The sequence below is a fragment of the Myotis daubentonii genome, chromosome 10 (assembly GCF_963259705.1).
Source record: "Myotis daubentonii chromosome 10, mMyoDau2.1, whole genome shotgun sequence".
Classification (NCBI taxonomy): Eukaryota; Metazoa; Chordata; class Mammalia; order Chiroptera; family Vespertilionidae; genus Myotis; species Myotis daubentonii.
Window position 1 is genome coordinate 25,099,157 of NC_081849.1, and position 18,993 is coordinate 25,118,149.

The 18,993-nt window shown below is 37.9% G+C and overlaps 1 protein-coding gene across 7 annotated transcripts in view; it reads left to right on the forward strand.

Annotated features, from left to right (window-relative positions):
- Positions 1 to 18,993, forward strand: part of MKLN1 (muskelin 1) — a 330,333-nt gene that overhangs the window by 298,855 nt on the left and 12,485 nt on the right. For 5 of the 7 annotated variants that reach the window (XM_059711806.1, XM_059711807.1, XM_059711805.1 and 2 more), the window contains 2 exons: positions 5,656 to 5,758; positions 12,587 to 12,641. In XM_059711806.1, coding sequence (XP_059567789.1) covers positions 5,656 to 5,758; positions 12,587 to 12,641 — 158 coding nt within the window. Of the gene's footprint in view, positions 1 to 5,655; positions 5,759 to 12,586; positions 12,642 to 17,727; positions 18,092 to 18,993 lie in introns of all 7 variants that reach the window. The other 2 variants (XR_009454700.1, XM_059711808.1) reach the window with 2 other exon arrangements.

Consider the following 18,993-nt stretch of genomic DNA (forward strand, 5'->3'; position numbering starts at 1 on the left):
TACCATGTTAATAAATACAAGTACAAATCATAATTGTAATGGCTGCATAGCATTCTACTTTATGTGTAATTCACTTAACTAATCTCCTTTTATAGAATATTTACTCTCAATTTATTTGCTACAGTTAATATTACTGTAGTTAAATAATATTGTTAATATTACATATTTCTATATGCACCTCTATCTAAAAATTCTGTAGGATAGTGGTAGAATTGGGAAATTATCGTTTGCCCTCCTTCCCACAGCCCAGTCATCCTCAGAAGTGTTACTCTTTTTTATCTTTGGAAGTTGTTTTTCTCCTTTAGAAATATATCAGTGGGCAGGTGAAATGACAATTTGGGAATCTGAAATATTATGTATTAGGGCATGCTTTAAGTTTTAAGTACAGTCATCATTGCTAGTGACGTAATTCTAGTAAAGGTGTAGAGTATGGAGTGAAAGTGGATGAACAATAAAAGAATAATCAGTAACAAATCATTTAGACTCTTAAATATATGATGAAAGAGTCTTACAAATGTTGTATGAGAATAAATCATGAAATAAAATGAAATTGAAAGGCAGTAAGTTTGTGTGGTTGGGCAAATAATCAACATTGGAAATTTTCTACTATGGGAAAGTGTGCTAGCTTATTTCAGAACTTCAGAAAAGCTCTTGAAGGGGAATATAAGAATGTTTAAAGACCCTTTTATATAGATTACACATTTATATATATTATTTTCAGTAGAGTAATAATAGCATAATAATATGGACCATAGTACTCTTCTTTTCTGATCTTGACTACTCTTTGCCCCTAGTTCTGTAGCTAATAGTTATATTTGAAAAGTATTATACCTGAACCTTGGATTGATATTCAAGCCTTCTGACTTAATCTTTCTGGAGATTACTTTGCTCATGTGTAAAAAGGACAAAGCAACCATCTAAGGCAGTGGTTCTCCACCTTCCTAATGCCGCGACCCTTTAATACAGTTCCTCATGTTGTGGTGGCCCCCAATTTCATTGTTACAAATTGAACATAATTAAAGCATAGTGATTAATCACAAAGACAATATGTAATTATATATGTGTTTTCCAATGGTCTTAGGCGACCCCTGTGAAAGGGTCGTTCGACGCCCAAAGGGGTCGCAACCCACAGGTTGAGAACCACTGATCTAAGGGTTTTTATAAACATCAATAAAACTATTCATATAAGAAATATTTATTGAGCACCTTCACTGTGCTAGATATTGTCTTAAGTTCTGTGGATATGTCAGTGACGAATACAAAACTTCCTATCCTCGAGTTTCCTTCTTAATGAAGGGAGGCTAACAGTAAGCTTAATAAGGAATTTATATGTTAGATAGTAAGTCTTAATGAGAAAAACTCAATCAGGTTAAGAACTATTTTTGTATAGGTGAGGGAGCTGGGGATGTGATTTTTTAAATAAGAGTATTAGGATAGACCTCACTGTAAAGAAGACATTTGAGTAGAGACCTAAAGAACATGAGAGAATGGATCATATAGATATTTGAGAGGGAAAGTGTTCCAGATAGGTAATAGACAAGGCTCTTAGGTTAAAAATATGCCTGGATTATTTGAGAAATAAATTGAGGAGAACAGTGTGGTAGAAGTGGAATAAGTGAAGTGATTATGGTAGAAGACAAGGTAAGAGATAAAAAAAAAAAGGGGTCAAATTGTGAAGGTCCTTTGGCTTTTACTCTGAGTGAAAGGGTAGCATTGAAAGATTTTTATGTTGAGGAGTGACACATTCAGACTTAGCTTTTATTTAAAAGAATTCTGGATTTTCTTCCAGAAGAACTGGGTAAAAGGTTGTGGCTATTTTTACTTGGGGGAATTCTTCAGAAACAACAAGTTATGTAGTTCAGTTTGATGCACTTTAGGTTCGGGACATCATCTGTTAGCATTTGGGGGAAAGGCATGGGTTGTATTACATTAGTGAGTCATCAGTAAGGAAAAGGAGCTTGCTCAGGAAGAGTGAGAAAAGTAGAGGGATGTAGGGCATTATCTGAGAACCACCACTGTTTGAGGGAAGGCAGAGAAAGGGATACTCCATAAAAGAGATCCAGAAAGTACAGTAAGATTCCGAGTAAACTTTGAAGGTTGCAACAACTGAATTTCTCGATGGATTTGATATGGGTATGGGAAAAAGAATAGTTAAGGATAACTGCTAGAGCAGTGGTCGGCAAACTCATTGGTCAACAGAGCCAATATCAACAGTACAACGACTGAAATTTCTTTTGAGAGTCAAATTTTTTAAACTTAAACTATATAGGTAGGTACATTGTTATTAACTTAATTAGGGTACTCCTAAGGCTTAGGAAGAGCCACACTCAAGGGGCCAAAGAGCCGCATGTGGCTCGCGAGCCACAGTTTGCTGACCACGGAACTAGAGCATCGTAAGAATCTTGTCTACTAAATTGAACTGACAATAAAAGGCCCATCTTAGACATTTGAAAAAAATAGACTCTTTTTTCTACCACCTCTTAAAATGACTTGGAGTTTGAGGGACATTATTACATTGTGGACAGAATAGATAGAAGTTGATTTCTGAGTTGAACATGAAAATTACCTTTTTAATTCAAATCTTATATTATAAATTAGATACCAGGTCTTTCATTATATAAAAGCTTACCCTGTGCTGCTGTGCTGGCTTATTTATTTTTGTTGTTCTTATGGGAAACAACTATTTCTTCTATTTCAATACAATATAAATTTGGAGGGAGAGAAGTATATTGTATGCCAAGTAAGTGTCTCCTGGTTCTTAATGTACCATGTAATATAGTAAATAAAGTGCTGCTTTTAATATAAAATTGTTCATGAATTGGGGCATAGAAGGGGGCAAAAGAAAAGAAATTTAATAGGGTTAATTCCTGTTCCTTTTACAGGGCAGAATTGTTGGCTGAAATATAATTCTAGACTGCAAACACAAGCCCAGTGATAAATTTTTGCAAGCCAAAAAAAAGCTTAGAAAAGGAAGAGAGAAAACATAACTTCCAGGAAAATTGGATTTAATAGGATGGTAGGTGTGTTTTGGTTAGGTTATTTCAGGTTGCAAAGGAGAGAGACATGCTTAGGAGACCTCAATGAAAGAGAATTTATTATGAGAATTAAGGCAGTTTCTCAGCATTTGAACACTGAGACATATGGAGAGAATTGTTTAGGACACTGGACCAAATCTAGTAGCTAGGAGCTACGTAGAGTAGTGTTTCTTGTAACTGAGCCTCTCTCTTTCTGCATCTTTCTCCCTTCTTCTCTTGTTCTACTGATTACTCCTGACTCTGCTTCCCCTCAACCTCCTGGCTTCAATAAATGGATGGATGGATGGATGGATGGATGGATGGATGGATGGATGGATGGATGGATGGATGGATGGATGGATGGATGATAGATAACTATCTACTCACCTCTTTGGCTTCAGTTGATAAGTAGGTAGATAGGTAGGGAGGGAAGGAATCTATTATCTCATGTCTGCTGTTAACTACCTTCTGTGTTTTGCCTGCCTTTTATAAAGTATCCTGTGTATCTCACATTCTGATTCTCTGAGAGAGAATATCTTCTTAGAGAGAGTTCCCTATGAGAGTATCCCTATTGGGAATAATTCTGCCAGGCCACTTTTAAACTGCTCATTAAGCTTGAAGTGATTGCTTTTGGCTCAGGTGCCAAAATTCTGGTCTAACTTGTGGACAAGATGGCACAGTAACATGATCTCTGCCTAAGGAAGTCTCCTCTGAGGTTCGTAAGGCCGGCTGACAGTCATGGTACTGTCTGGTACAAGAGAACTGTAATATTTTGATAGCCTTTGCCCTGCCTGAAATACAGGTAACCCTATCTCTAAGGTTAGCTCTAAAGATAGGAAATTATTGAGGCCATCAGCCTGAACATCATTGTGAATGGCTCATTATTTTCAATTTCCAAATGAAATTAAATGTCTTCTTTTCTTTCTCTCTGAACATTTAAAAGCATACAAATTTATTATAAATAAATCCATATATAGTTATGCTATAATAAAAGGACATTATCTTATTTAAATAGATAGTCCCAAACAGACTTTTTTTTTAAGAGATCATGCCCTAACCAGTTTGGCTCAGTGGATAGAGCGTTGGCCTGCAAACTGAAAGGTCCCAGGTTCGATTCCAGCCAAGAGCGTGTATCTTGGTTGCGGGCACATCCCCAGTGGGAGGTGTGCAGGAGGCAGCTGATCGATGTTTCTCTCCCATCGATGTTTCTAACTCTCTATCCCTCTCCCTTCCTCTCTGTAAAAAATCAATAAAATATATTTTTTTTTAAGAAAGAGAGACCTCGCCCTGATCGGTTTGGCTCAGTGGATAGAGCGTTGGCCTGCAGACTGAAAGGTCCCAGGTTTGATTCCGGTCAAGGGCATGTACCTTGGTTGTGGCCACATCCCCAGTAGGAGGTGTGCAGGAGGCAGCTGATCGATGTTTCTCTCTCATTGATGTTTCTGACTCTCTATCCCTCTCTCTTCCTCTCTGTGAAAAATCAATAAAATATATTTTTTAAAAAAGAAAGAAAGATCTCATTCTTGCCTTTTCAGGCTTGGAATCAGATAGTCCTGTGTTAGATTCTGCTTCTGCCACTTACTAGATCTTATCTTGGCCAAATTCATTCTCAGGTCTCAGTTTCTCATCTGTTTTTTTGTTTTGTTTTGTTTTGTTTTTAAATGATGATAATACTTATTGTCATCATAGAGTTACTAGAGGCCCGGTGCATGGATTCATGCATATTGAAAGGAAATAAATTAGAAGGTGGTCGGCGGGGCGGGACTAGGTGAAATGGGCCAGACACGCCATGGAGCCAACCTCCCAAGGTCCCTCCCCGGCCGGCTGCACCTGGGGCAGCGCCGGGGCTCAAAGGGCATCTATCTGCAGAGTAAGCGGGGTCCCTCCAGTGGGTGAGGTCCCTTGGCCTGGCCTGTGAGGATTGGGCCGAAACCAGCAGTCCAACAACCCCCTAATGGGTCCCGGAGTGCGAGAGGGCACTCTGCCAAGTTGCTGTTGCTCGGCAGCTCCTGCATTGAGCATCTGCCCCCTGGTGGTCAGTGCGCATCATAGCTACCAGCTGGTCAGCTGGTTGGCTGGTTGCTTAGGCTTTTATATAGAGAGAGAGATTATTGTGAGGATAAACAAGGTGATAGATGCTTGATACAGTGTCTAGCACATGACAAAGGCCTGAGAAGTTGCTGCAGTTTGTTGGTATTCTTATTACTGACTAAGGCATGGAATTAATTTCATTAAAATTATCTAATCAGTGTGAATGATATTTCATTAAAAGAAACTATACTCTTTTCTATTTCTAAAGTATCTGTTAAGCACCTCCATTGGGGGTAGGGGGGAGAAGGATATTACAGAAATCTAATAAAATATTTTTATTTTATCTCTATTTGTTTTTTATGAAACATACTTGGCTCCCTCCCCCCCCCCCCAGTTTATGTAAAATATTTGACATATTTACTGTTTTATCGTTGATTTTATCTTAGCTTATAGTATCTATGGGACAGTCTTCTCATTTCTGGATTCCCAAATGCAGGGTTTTTAGATATCCAAATAACTCCTCCTATACAGTGCCCTAGCTCTGAAAGACATTTCTCATGTTTTCTTATAACTCCAGACTGTTGTTATTCTTTTTTTTTACATTTTCTAGATTTGAAGAAAAGGCCCAAATGGATCCTCTTAGTGCTCTGAAATATTTACAAAACGATCTTTATATAACTGTGGATCATTCAGACCCAGAAGAGACAAAAGAGGTAAAGATGTTAATAAACTTCAGAAATTGAGTTAAAAAAAAAAAGTTTTTCCAACTTATATTTGCTGATTTTGCTCTTAGATGTTTAAAGAAAAATATGATGGTTCTAATATTAAAAATGACAGAGCAGATGAAATAATTAAATAGGCTTATTTTTATGTGATATAACATTCAAGTCACACACAAAACCCTTGATCCATTTAGAATAGGATTATCAGGTACAAAGTTTTAATTTAGATATTAGTTTTATGCATTGGGAAGAAAATAGAAATTTTACGCCCATAGTCCCATGCTTCTTTTACTCAGGGATTACATAATGGTTCATTATAAACTTTTCTGTTGATACTCCGAAAGAAGAAAGAAAACTCCCCTTTTCTGTAGGGAGAAGGTGAAAAGAGGTTGATGGGAGTAGAATCCTTGCTGCCTTGATAGTTAGGCAAATGTTGTATCAGGATAGCTTGACTATAGCTACTAACTTCACTTGTCAGTGGTCCCTAATTTTGAGAAATTAATAGCAGATCATTACTTTTCAGGTTGTTTTTGTTGTTGTAATCTAACATGGATGGAAGCAAAAGATCTAATATTATTATTTGTGTGAATATACCTGCAACAAGTTTCATGGTTTTATAGCCTGTTTTACTACTAGCTTCTGAGATTCTTTTTGTCATATTTTCCTTTTGATGACTGTCCTTATTCAGAGTTCATCTAGCAACATCTGAACCATAATCCATTTTATCTTCCACTCACAGAATTGGTGCTAATTATATGTAGTTCTATTCCTTAAACTATTTCTCTGTTAGCTGTTGCTTTGCTTTGGCTTTGTAATAGCAACATCAAGCAGTGCTTTTCTCTATTCAGCACAGGTTTCAGATTTAATATCGAATCACTTTCAGGCACTAGGTTCATTGTACTTTGAAGCAGTAGAGCCTGTCTGTCCTTGGCAACAAAACAAAGAAATACTCTTTCATAGTTGCCTACTGTGAAAATAATTTCTATTTCTCTTACTCAGTATTGGTTACAAACCTTCATTAGATGGAGAATCATCAGGACATACTTTAGGGCAGGGGTCCTCAAACTACGGCCCTCGGGCCACATGCAAATACAAATATTGTATTTGTTCCCTTTTTGTTTTTTACTTCAAAATAAGATATGTGCAGTGTGCATAGGAATTTGTTCATAGTTTTTTTTTTTAAACTGTAGTCCGGCCCTCCAACAGTCTGAGGGAGAGTGAACTGGCCCCCTGTTTAAAAAGTTTGAGGACCCCTGCTTTAGGGGTCCTCAAACTTTTTAAGATAGCTAGTTGTTTTTCCTTGAATCTTCAGTCAATTCATGATACTGTTTTCTCCATAGTCTAAAATGGCTAGAACCTGGAAACATTAATTTTCCTCTAATTTTTAAAAAACCAAACCAAAATATTGCCAAGTAAATAATTTCAGCTGCAAGTAGGCCAAAGAAAACGGACAGTTTGTTCTTAATGCTAAGCTGTTGGGAAAACCAGGACAGGGAGTTATCCCAGATTCAAACAGAGCAATTTTTAAAATTTTGGTAGTGGATTTCTCTTTGTCTCCTTTCTTTAATAGTCTCAAATTATGATTTTGTATGCCACAGACTTCCACTCTATTTTTTAAAAGTTTTATCTATTAAGAGTTGTTTAGCCCTAGTAGAAGTTAGTTAAAATGATGTTGTGCATGTGTTTTTCAGCATCCGAATCACTTCAGAAACTTTTTCAAAACAATACCCTCACCCTAAGATATTCCTCTGTCCACGGGCTGACGTTCTATCCACTGAGCCAAACCGGCTAGGGCGATTATTATTATTTTTTTTTAATGTGTGAATGGATTTTGTTTTGGAGAAGAAATCTCTTGATGATGGTTCTAGTATATACACTTACAATATTTTTAGTAAGCTATAGTCTTCATTTTCCTTTTAAGAAATCATTCCACTTATCAAGAAAGGCCTTAATGCTATCCAATACTTGCTGTATGTAGTAGTTTATTTTTGTTCTCTATGTACACTTTATAAAATTTTCACTATATTAAGTTGTTATACAGCAACTAAAAGTGGTTTTTAGAATTTTCTTTTGGGGGGGTGTTTATCATCATGATGGTGATCATCTTGTTATTGGAGAAATAGTGGTTATATACCAAATGGTTCATTGCTTTTGTCCAGTCTCCAGAACATGGTTCTAAATTAGTGATGAGCTTCTAGTAAAGATTATGAAAATGACATTCCCCTCCCCCAAGGAAAGACCCAAGAAAAGGATGCCTAAATTAATTCCATCATTCAGAGGATTCTATAATAGAGGGGAAAAAAACAAAAACAAGAAAAGCAAGTTTTAGCTAGTATTACACATTATTTATTAAGAAAATTTCTGCTGAACTTCCAGAGTACTGGTGTCATTAATTTAACAGATGTGTGTTGAGTCCCTTCAGTATGCCAGGCATTCTTCTAGGTACAAGAGGAATAAAAAGGTAAAGGAAGATCAGAATGCAAAGGGGTGAGAAATGGGCAGTTGCTGTATTAAATAGGATGATTATAACAGACCTCATTTAGAAAGGAGATTTTCACAAAGACTTGAAGGATATGAGGAAGTGATCTAAGACAATAATTTGGCTAAGGGAGGGCTAGAACAAAGAACCAAGGCTAAGTGCATTCTGACTTTGTTTAGGAGAACAGCAAGGAGGCCGTTGTGGCTGTAGTAGAGGTGAGATGGGTAAGTGGTCAGAGATGAGGTCAGAGAGGTAAAAACAGGAATTGGAGATTGTGAATGATTTAGTAAGCCATTGCTGGAACTTTGGCTTTTACTCTGAATGAATAAAAAGCTAGTTCAGAGTACTATGCAGAGGAGTGATATAATCTGCTCTATATTTTACATCACTCTATTGTATTGAGGATAGATGAAGGAAGGAGAATGAGGATTCAGGCAGAGAGACTCGTGGGGGAGATTGTAGAAATCTAAGCAAGAGTTTGTAGAAATCTAAGCAAGTGATTATTGTAGCTCAGACCCAAGTAGTAGTCGTAGAATTAGTGAGAAATGAAGTAGATCGGATTCTCAATATATTTAAAGATAGAATTAACAGAATTTTATGATGGATTGGACATAGGATTTGGAATAAATGACTCCAAAGTTTTTTACCTGAGTGAATGAAGTTATCAACCAAATGAAAATGCACTGGGTGGATCTGGTGGTGGGTGGGGACTCCTGACCGGGATCAGGAATTTAATGTTGGGTATGTTCAGTTTGAGATGTCTATGAAACAGCCAACTTGAGATGTTGAAGTGGTAGTTAGATATTCAAGTCTGAATTTGGAGGAGAGGTCTGCATTTACTCAGATTGTATATCACTTGGTACCTGTTAAAATCCTAGACCCATAATTTAATAACATTATTTAAACAACAGGGTTTCCCCCGCCCCTCCTATCCTTCTGTATGTAGAGCCAATAAACCTTAGATGTTAGAAAAGGGAATTAACCCTCAAAATAAGTAGAAGATAGGAAATTAGTAAAATAGAAACAAATAATAGAAAAGATTTTAAAAGTGAAAGGTTGGCTCTTTGAAAAGGTGAATAAAATAGGTAAGCCCCTGGGAAGACGGAAAAAAAGTGAAAACATAAATTATCAACATCACAAATGAAAAGAGGAAATCATTATAGACCCTACACACATTAAAAGGTAATAAGGAAACATTATTAATAACTTTGTCAACAAGTTGCTAATTGATGAAATGGACAAATTCCTTAAAAAACACAATTTAACAAAGCAGATACAAGAAGAATTAGAAAATCTTAAGGAACTTCATGTTAATTAGAGATTGAATTTGTAATTGAAAACTGACTAATAGTGAAAACTCTGCACCTCAATGGCTGTCTCATTCAATTTTATCAACAATTTAAATTGCAAGAAAACACCACTTCTACACATAGACTCTCAGAAACCAGAGGAAGACAGTATACTTTCTAAATTCTTTTATGAAGCAGCTTAACTCTGATATAAAAACACAACAAAGAGCCCTGGCCAGTATGGTTCAGTGGCTAGAGCATCTCTCTCACATGGATGTTTCCCTCTTTCTGTCTCTTACTTTCTCTTTCTCCTTCCTTCTCTTCCACTCTCTAAAAAATCAATGGAAAAAGTATCCGTTGAGTGAGGATTAAAAAACAAACAAAGATATTACAAGCAAAGAAAATCACAGACCAATACGTCTCATGAATACAGACGCAAAATTCTTTTTTTTTTAAATACTTTTAAAAAAATATTTATTTTACTGATATTTTACAGAGAGGAAGGGAGAGAAATAGAGAGTTAGAAACATCGATGAGAGAGAAACATCGATCAGCTGCCTCTTGCACACTCCCCACTGGGGATGTGCCCGCAACCAAGGTACATGCCCTTGACCGGAATCAAACCTGGGACCCTTGAGTCCACAGGCCGACGCTCTATCCACTGAGCCAAACTGGTTAGGGCAGATGCAAAACTCTTAATAAAATTTTAGCTATCTGAATCCATCAATATATAAAAAGTTTAATGCGCAATGACCAAGTAGGGGCTTATCCTAGGACACAGGTTAGCTTCACATTTGAAAATCAATCATTCACCACATTGACAGAATAAAGGAAGAAAACCATAGATCATCTCAATAAATGAAGAAAGGAGCACTTGACAAGATTAAAAACCCATTCATGATAAAAATTCTTAGCAAACTAGGAATAAAAAGAAGCTTTCTAAGTCTCATAAAGGGCATCTATGGAAAACATGTCAACAGACACCCTCTATTTGCCATGTAAGAAAAAGAAATAAACAGCATGTAGATTGGAAAGGAATAAGTGAAATTGTTTGCACTTGTAGATGACATTTTGTGTACATAGAAAAGCCCATGCAGTCTGCAAAACAATAACTGAATTTAGCTAGGTTACAGAATGCAAGGCGTATAGGGGGAAAAGGAATTATTCTTATATTTCTTAGCAATGAACAATTAGAAGAGGAAATGTAAAAACCTGTTTGTATTAATATCAAAAATAATTAAATATGTAGTTATAAGTCTGTTGTAAGAAGTTAAATAAGACCTAAAATGGAGAGACCTATCACATTTATGGATTGAAAGACTAAAAATGGTTAAGATGCTCATTCTCCCCATACTGGTTTTTAATTTAATGTGGACCCTATAAACAAGCCAGCAAGCTTGGGTTTTGTCATTGTTGTTAAAACCAACAAACTAATTCTAAAATTCATTTGGAAATTCAAAAAGGTCCTGCACTAGCCAAAACAATGTTGAAAAAACAAAAAGTTGGAGATCTCATACTACTTGATTTCAGAACTCTGTATTATGATAGACAGATAGATCAGTAGAACAGAATCGAGTACAGAAATAGACCCACATCAATGGAATCCATTGATTTTTATTTTTATTTTTTTGACCAGGGTGCCAATTACATTGGGGAAAGGAAAGTCTTTTTAACAGATGTGCTGATATCTCAACCGCTAGCTCATATTTTATATAAAAATTTAAATTAAGATGGATTACAGATCTAAATATAAAACTCAAAACAATAAAAACTTCAAGAAGAGCCCTCACCGGTTTGGCTCAGTCATAGAGCATCAACCTGTGGACTGAAGGGTCCCGGGTTCAGTTCCGATCAAGGGCACATGCCTGGGTTGTGAGCTAGATGCCCAGTAGGGGCGTACAGTAGGCAGCCAGTCGGTGATTCTCTCTCATCACTGATGTTTCTATCTCTCTCCCTCTCTCTTCCTCTCTGAAATTAATAAAAAAAAACAACTATATATGTGTGTGTATGTGTGTGTGCATACACACACACACACACACACACTTCAAGAAGAAATTAGACTATCTTCACAACCTTGGGATAGATCAAAGATTTCTTGGACATGACATAAAGCCACTAAATCATAAAAGAAAAAACTTGATAAATTGGACTTCAACAAAATTAAAATCTCAAAGACATTATTAAAAACTGGGTAAGCCACAGACTAAATGTTTGCAGTAGATATTTCTGACAGAGGATTGAGACCCAGCATATATTAAGAACTATATATAGGGTGGGCAAAAGTAGGTTTACAGTTGTATGTGAATCAATTTATTCTTATTTATTATTATACTAGAGGCCTGATGCACGAAATTCGTGCAAGGGTGGGCCTTCCTTCTCCCGGCTGCCGGCACCAGCTTCCCTCTAGCACCCAGGACCCGGGCTTCCCTTTGGCCACTTTTAGTCCGCTTTTAGTCTGGAAGGATGTCCAGTCTAATTAGCATATTATGCTTTTATTATTATAGATTATTTACTTGTATTACAGCTGTAATTCATAACAATGTAATTGTACATGGGCATGGAATACCAGTCTAACTTATAATTTAGGAATGGCCTATGCATAATAAGCATACTTTTTTTCCTCAGAGTTCGATTTGCACAGCAGAGTGTTTTACAGTAGCATGTGTTTATTTTTGAAATGAGAATGTGTATGTACTAAGAATTAATATCTGTTCAAGACACCAGTCTATCCATATGTGATAGACTATCTCACATTGGAGAAAGTAATTTTCTGTTTTATTTCAGTTGACCAGTTATTTGCTAATAAATACATATTTTAATAAAATTTTCAAATAAAATAATTCCAGAACTTGGTTCAGTATTTTGGAAAATAATGAGCAATCCAGTAGAAAAGTCAGTATATTCTTTTACCTAAATATGGTGTTCTTCTTGCCACTCTTTGGTAAATAGACTTAAATGCAGAGGCATACGGTGGCTAATGAATAGTCATAATTAGAGAAGTTATTTTTCTCTAATGTGCTTAGCTAATTTGCTTCTATTTTTCTTTTATAGTTTCAGCTCCTTGCTTCAGCTCTATTCAAATCTGGTTCAGATTTTACAGCTCTAGGTAAGTGTTCCCATGTAGTTTATTCAGCCAGGTGCCCTAGCATTTGGGAGGTTGGAGTTGGGTTTTTTTTAAATGAAACATCAGGGGTCTAATGTTCATCTAAGCGGCGGAGCAGGCTTCGAGGTAGAATGCAGATTTCTGATAACTTACTACAGAGTTGTCAGTCACCAGTTCATAAAACAGTTTGCTTTTCCTTTTCCACCAATTGCTTCCTTATTATATAAACAGATGACAATAGGAGCATGATCAAGATAAATTAATTTGTTATAGCATTGTTTTGGAATGCAGATTGTATTATTGATGTACTTACTGTGAGATAACACTTGTTGGTTGAATGATTTTTCCTCTCAGTTTGTTCTTTGTGGTGTTGTGTGGTGTCAACAGAATGGTGATGGAGTATGGTGATAGGATAGAAAATGAAATGAATCTTTTGGGAGCAGAGAAAATAAATTATCCTTTTTCTGAAAATTGGAATTTTTGTATGCTGGCATCTTGATTGTTCAAGACAAATTCTACTTGAAACTCAGATGTTTCTTTTTTAAAAAATTGATTTTAGAGGGACAGAAAAGGAAAGAGAGAAACAGCGATTTGTTGTTCCACTTATTTATACATTCATTGGTTGATTCTTGCATTTGCCCTGACTAGGGATCGAACCTGCAACCTTAGTGTGTTGGGACTATGCTCAAACCAGCTTAGTTACCTGCCAGGACAAAACTCAGTATTTCTTAAAGAAATCAAACTGATGAATCTTAAACATCCATCTTCATTTAAGAGTACTCTCACTTAATATTAATAAATTATTAAAGTAAAGTAGACTGTAGTAAAGTGGGGAATTTGTAGCAGTTCCAGAACCCAGAGTTTTAAGTCAGGTGAATTTTCAAAGATCTTTTTGTAAGTCATTTTTATAGCTTAACTTTTCAGCAAGGTAGTAGCCTTTTGAAATATGGGAATTTCCAGCTTTTCTCTTGTCATTATAAGATGTAGTCACACAGTAAATGCATGTTAATCTCATCGGTGCCACTGCTATTATTGTGTGCCTTAGAGTTGAGCAACAGTAGTGAAGTTTTCTAGTATATGTAATATAAATTCTTTATCTCTAGAATAAAATAACACTTTGGGATATCAGTTTAATTTCTTTATTGTTTGTCCTTTTGTCTCTTAAAGGTGAACCATACCTCAAAGGAAAAAAATAAAGACCATATGTAATTCTGGTATTTTTCACTGGGATGGGAAAAAATAGCCGTGTTCCTTGGGGTGTTGCCCTTTCTTTTTCCACAGTGGGTAATCAAGGCTTCTCTACTGATCAAGGCAACTGCAGTATGGAGGTCTGGTTCCCGAATACGTTGGGTTCCACAGGGCAAGACTGGGGAGACTGCTGCTGTAAAGTATGACTCCAGTAGGTTCTTCTAAAAATGTTGATAGTTGTTTGCAACTATTCCATACAGTGGGTGGGATACATAAAGGCTTTTAAAAAAGATGTTTTCAGGATGTTAAGAAATCTCAACCTTGTGATGGAAAATTTAGGTATAACCATTATTTTAGAAATTCATGCCCTTATGAATTTTACCATTTGAAACAGATTTAGAGCTAAATGAGTTGGGAGCCTGGCACATAGATATTCAGTTTGAATGAATATTTGCCTTGTTATATGTAGATAGTACAGTCCAGAGCTGTTATTTTTACTTTATCGATGGGCAGCACTAAAATGTCTCTGGCTGACTTATAGAACAAGAATTTCTTGGCAGTTATTTAAATATGTTAGGCTGTTGTCAGCAAATATTTTACCTTTAGCTTAACTCCTTTCTTCTGTCTCTGTCCTGTTCACTGCCAGCTAATATATTTTGTCAGAAACAGTTTGTTTTACTTGGATTTCAAACAAACCTCAAATGCTCTGAGAACAATAGAAACACAATAGAAAAAATACAAAAAGAAAATTCCTGTGGAGTTTTGTTTCCTACTTTGTCTAAAGGGAGGCAGTATATTTAGTAGTTAAGAGATGAGAACATAGTATAGTGGTTGAGAGTTAGAATCTAGGTTTAGATATCAGCTCTGTCACTTGCTAATTTTAAAAGTGACCTTGAACAAGTCACTTTCTTAATCATTAATTTATTCATCTATAAAATGGAGGTAATGAGAGTACTTACCTCATGTTGTTGAGAGAAGTGAAATAATTATAGAAAACAGCAAAATAAAACACTTAGTAAGTGCTCAATTTAGGGTACTGTTATTAACTCCCTTAAAAATATAATCTTTGGCCCAGGCGGTGTGGTTGAAGGTCCAACAGTTCGATTCCCAGTCAGGGCACATGCCCAGGTTGTGGGCTCGATCCCCAGTAGGGGACATGCAGGAGAAAGCTGATCAATGATTCTCTCTCATCATTGATGTTTTTATCTCTCTCCCTTCCTCTCTGATATCAATAAAAATACATTTTTTAAAAAATTTAAAAATATATGTATAATCTTTGTATCATTGGTGAATTTGGATGAGGAGCAAATTCACATGGCATGCTGATTTTAATAAGAAATCTGATATATTAAAAACGAAAACTACTTTGCATAAAAATTGATGAACAAAAGTACCTTTTATAGGTTTCATTCCTACTTAGAGTTCCTGGTTTTTGTTCTCATTCATTTGCTGTCCAATTGTTTTACCTTTACTCCACATAGAATTGAAGTCAAATGGGTTATTTCATGTACAAATGTGTGTGTATATATATTCTCTATATAATAAAAGGGTAATATGCAAATCGACCGAACCAGGGAATAACTGGTTGCTATGATGCACACTGACCACCAGGGGGACAGATGCTCAACGCAGAAGCTGACCCCTGGTGGTCATTACGCACCCACGGGGAGCGCTGCAAGTGCAGTGGCAGTGGTGGGAGCCTCTCCCACCTCCACAGCAGCGCCAAGGATGTCCAACTGACAGCTTAGGCCATCAGTGGGACATTCCCCAAGGGCTCCCAGACTACAAGAGGGCTCAGGCCCAGCTGAGGGACCCCGCCCCCCCCCCCGAGTGCATGAATTTCATGCACCAGGCCTCGTGTGTGTGTGTGTGTGTGTGTGTGTGTGTGTGTGTGTATCTTTAATGATAAATAAGCCAAATATTTCATTTTCTAAATCTTCTAAGAAGAAATTTGCTTCAGCCTAACTTTCTGGCTCCCTTCAGAATTAATCTAGTTTATCTTAATTTCTTAGAATTAAATAAAAGATATTTGTTAATGTTATATAAAATTTAAAGAATTAAAAAGATAATGATTTATAAGTAAGTATCTTCCTTATCTTAGTTTTGAAAAATTACTTTAGGGAAGAATAACCTCTAGGGATCTTTAGTTTAGAGCTTCTGGTGGCTGTGGGCACTTTTAAGCTTTAACTCAGACATTTTGCTAATTTTAAGAGTAATGTCTTCTTTCCAGAAAGTATGCTTTGGATCAGTTAAGTGTATTTTCAACAATGTATGTGACAGGTAGGAGAAATCTGGTCTATAGAACATATTGCCTTTTTGGTCTTCATACCTCTATAAGTTTTACAGTCCAAATATGATGTGCAAGTATGAATTCAGATAAATATTTAAAACATTTTATACAGTAAGTAGTTAGTGCTTTTTGGCGCTGACATTTGTCAATAGGTGCCTTATCAATTTCACAGAATTTGCTATGTCCTTTTAGCCCACCAAATTTAGATTTCAGCAAGATACTTGCTTCAACCTCTTGTCTGTAGCTCACATGTTTACAGGTGCTTTTTATATAATAATACATTTATTATTGGAACTAGGAAGTGTAAATAAAGAAACTTGTACCCAGAAAAAAATGAGAATTTTTGCTACTACTACTTCTTCACCATAAATAGGAAAAACTACCTATTCTGTGTAGAATGTTAGCTTAAAAATTATTCCTAATAGGTCACTTTCTTTTTAGAGCAGGCATTGTCTTCAGTCATGGTAATAGTGATAGAGTGATAGCTAGTATTTACTGAGCATTTACTATGGGGCCACATACTATTCTAAGCACTTTACATGACAAAATTAATTTGATTTCCATAGCAACCTTATGAAGTAGCTACTCTTATGATCCCTTTTTATATTCAAAGAAACTAGGACACAGAGAGGCAAAAAGTAACTTGTCCAGGAATAGTGCTAATGAGTGGAAAAACCAGGATTCAAACCTTAGTGGTTCCGGTTCATGCTCATACCCTAAACCACTAACTATACCACCTTTCATTGAGCTTTACCAGTTTTCTTTTTTTTTTTTTTTAAATATATTTTATTGATTTTTCACAGAGAGGAAAGGAGAGGGATAGAGAGTCAGAAACATCGATGAGAGAGAAACATCAATCAGCTGCCTCCTGCACACTCCTGACTGGGGATGTGCCTGCAACCAAGGTACATGCCCTTGACCGGAATCGAACCTGGGACCTTTCAGTCGCAGGCCGACGCTCTATCCACTGAGCCAAACCGGTTAGGGCACCAGTTTTCACTCTTCTGAATGATTAGTTCCTCATTTCATTCTGTGGTGAGAAAAAGTGATTGGGATGAGACGTGAGATTTAGAATCAATACAACCTTTTTTTGTCCTGTCTCTGATATTTAAATAGTCATGTCACCGTTGATGAGTTTCTTAGTGTCCCGCCCCTCTTTGATATATTTTTTAAAAAAATTGAATACAGATAAAAGCTTAAGATTCTCCTTGAACAACTTTCCTCAATCTTTGTCCCCACTCCTCAAGTGTAACCACTCATACTGGACAGATCTTTACACAAACACACACAACCATATACACAGACATCAAGATACAGTTGATTCTCTTTATTTGCAGAAGTTACATTCTATAAAGTCCCCAGGAACACTGAATTAGTGAATACTGAACCATTCCTCCTATGGGCCATACACAGGTTTGTGGAAGGCTCTGCTCACAAAATTTTTGTTAACCTAGCAATACATAACCTTGCTTTATGTGTGTTTCTGTTGAAAGATACCGCATTTATATGTTTATATTGTTGATTCATTAACATTGAATTCATAGCCAACAGCATTAATAACTCATTGTTAAACAAAGCTTATTTATTTAACAGACAAATTTTTCCCATAAGGCACATCATGGTCTTCTTGCTTTTAGGAACACAAGACACCACTTCAGTACTACACTTGGGGGCCATTGTAAGCAGTGATGTCACCCCAAAAAAAGCACAAAATGCAAAAAACATGGCACCAGTAGACTGTTTATATCATGAGAGCTGAAACAAGAAGACAGAGCATCACCCAGTTTGACCTCAGCTGAGAATGTGTGCATGTGGTGACTCAAATTTTCACTGCTCTGAGCATCTCTGTGAAGTGCCACCAGTATTGATTGTGGGATTGTAGGCAGGCACACAAATATGAATCTGAGTAATGACAATTGACTGTATATATTCATGTACACACGTAGGTGCATAGTTTTGGTGTTCTGGTTTTATTGTATAACTAGGGGCCTGGTGCACGAAATTCGTGCACTGGGTGTGTGGGGGGGGTGTCCCTCAGCCCGGCCTGCCCCCTCTCACATACTGGGAGCCCTCAGGCGTTGACCCCCATCACCCTCCAATAGCAGGATCGGCCCCTTGCCCAGGCCTCATTTCCCCCATCACTGGTTCTGCCCCCACCCCAGGCCTGATGCCTCTGGCCCAGGCATCAGGCCTGGGCAGGGGACCCCCAGACCCCTCTGATTGCTGGCTCTGCCCCTTGCCCAGGCCTGATGCCTCAGCCAGAGGCGTAGACCCCCATCACCCTCCGATCGCCTGATTGGCCCCTTGCCCAGGCCTGATGCCTCCGTCAGAGGTGTCAGGCTTGGACAGGGGACCCCCATCTCCCCCCGATCACTGGCTCTGGCCCCCGCCCAGGCCTGAGGCCTCTGGCCCAGGAATCATGCCTGGGCAGGGGACCCCCATCTCCCTCTGATCGCTTGCTCCACCCTCCGCCCAAGCCTGACGCCTCTGACCCAGGCTTCAGGCCTGGGCAAGGGGACCATCATATCCCCCCAATCCCCGGCTCCGCCCCCCACCCAGGCCTGATGCCTCTGGCCCAGGCCTGATGCCTCGGCCAGAGGAGTTGACCCTCATCCCCCTCCGATCACCAATCACCGGATCGGCCCCTTGACCAGGCCTGAGGCCTCCGGCAGAGGTGTCAGGCCTGGGCAGGGGACTCCCAGCTCCCCGCGGTTGCAGGCTCTGCCCCTGCCCAGGCCTAACGCCTCTGGCTGAGGCGTCCAGCCCGGGCAGCGGGGACCCGCAGTGGCAGTGGGGGGCACCGCGATCGTGGGCTCTGCTTTAGGCCCAGGCAAGGGACCCCTAGCTCCCGGGACTGCCAGCTTCGACCGTGCCCAG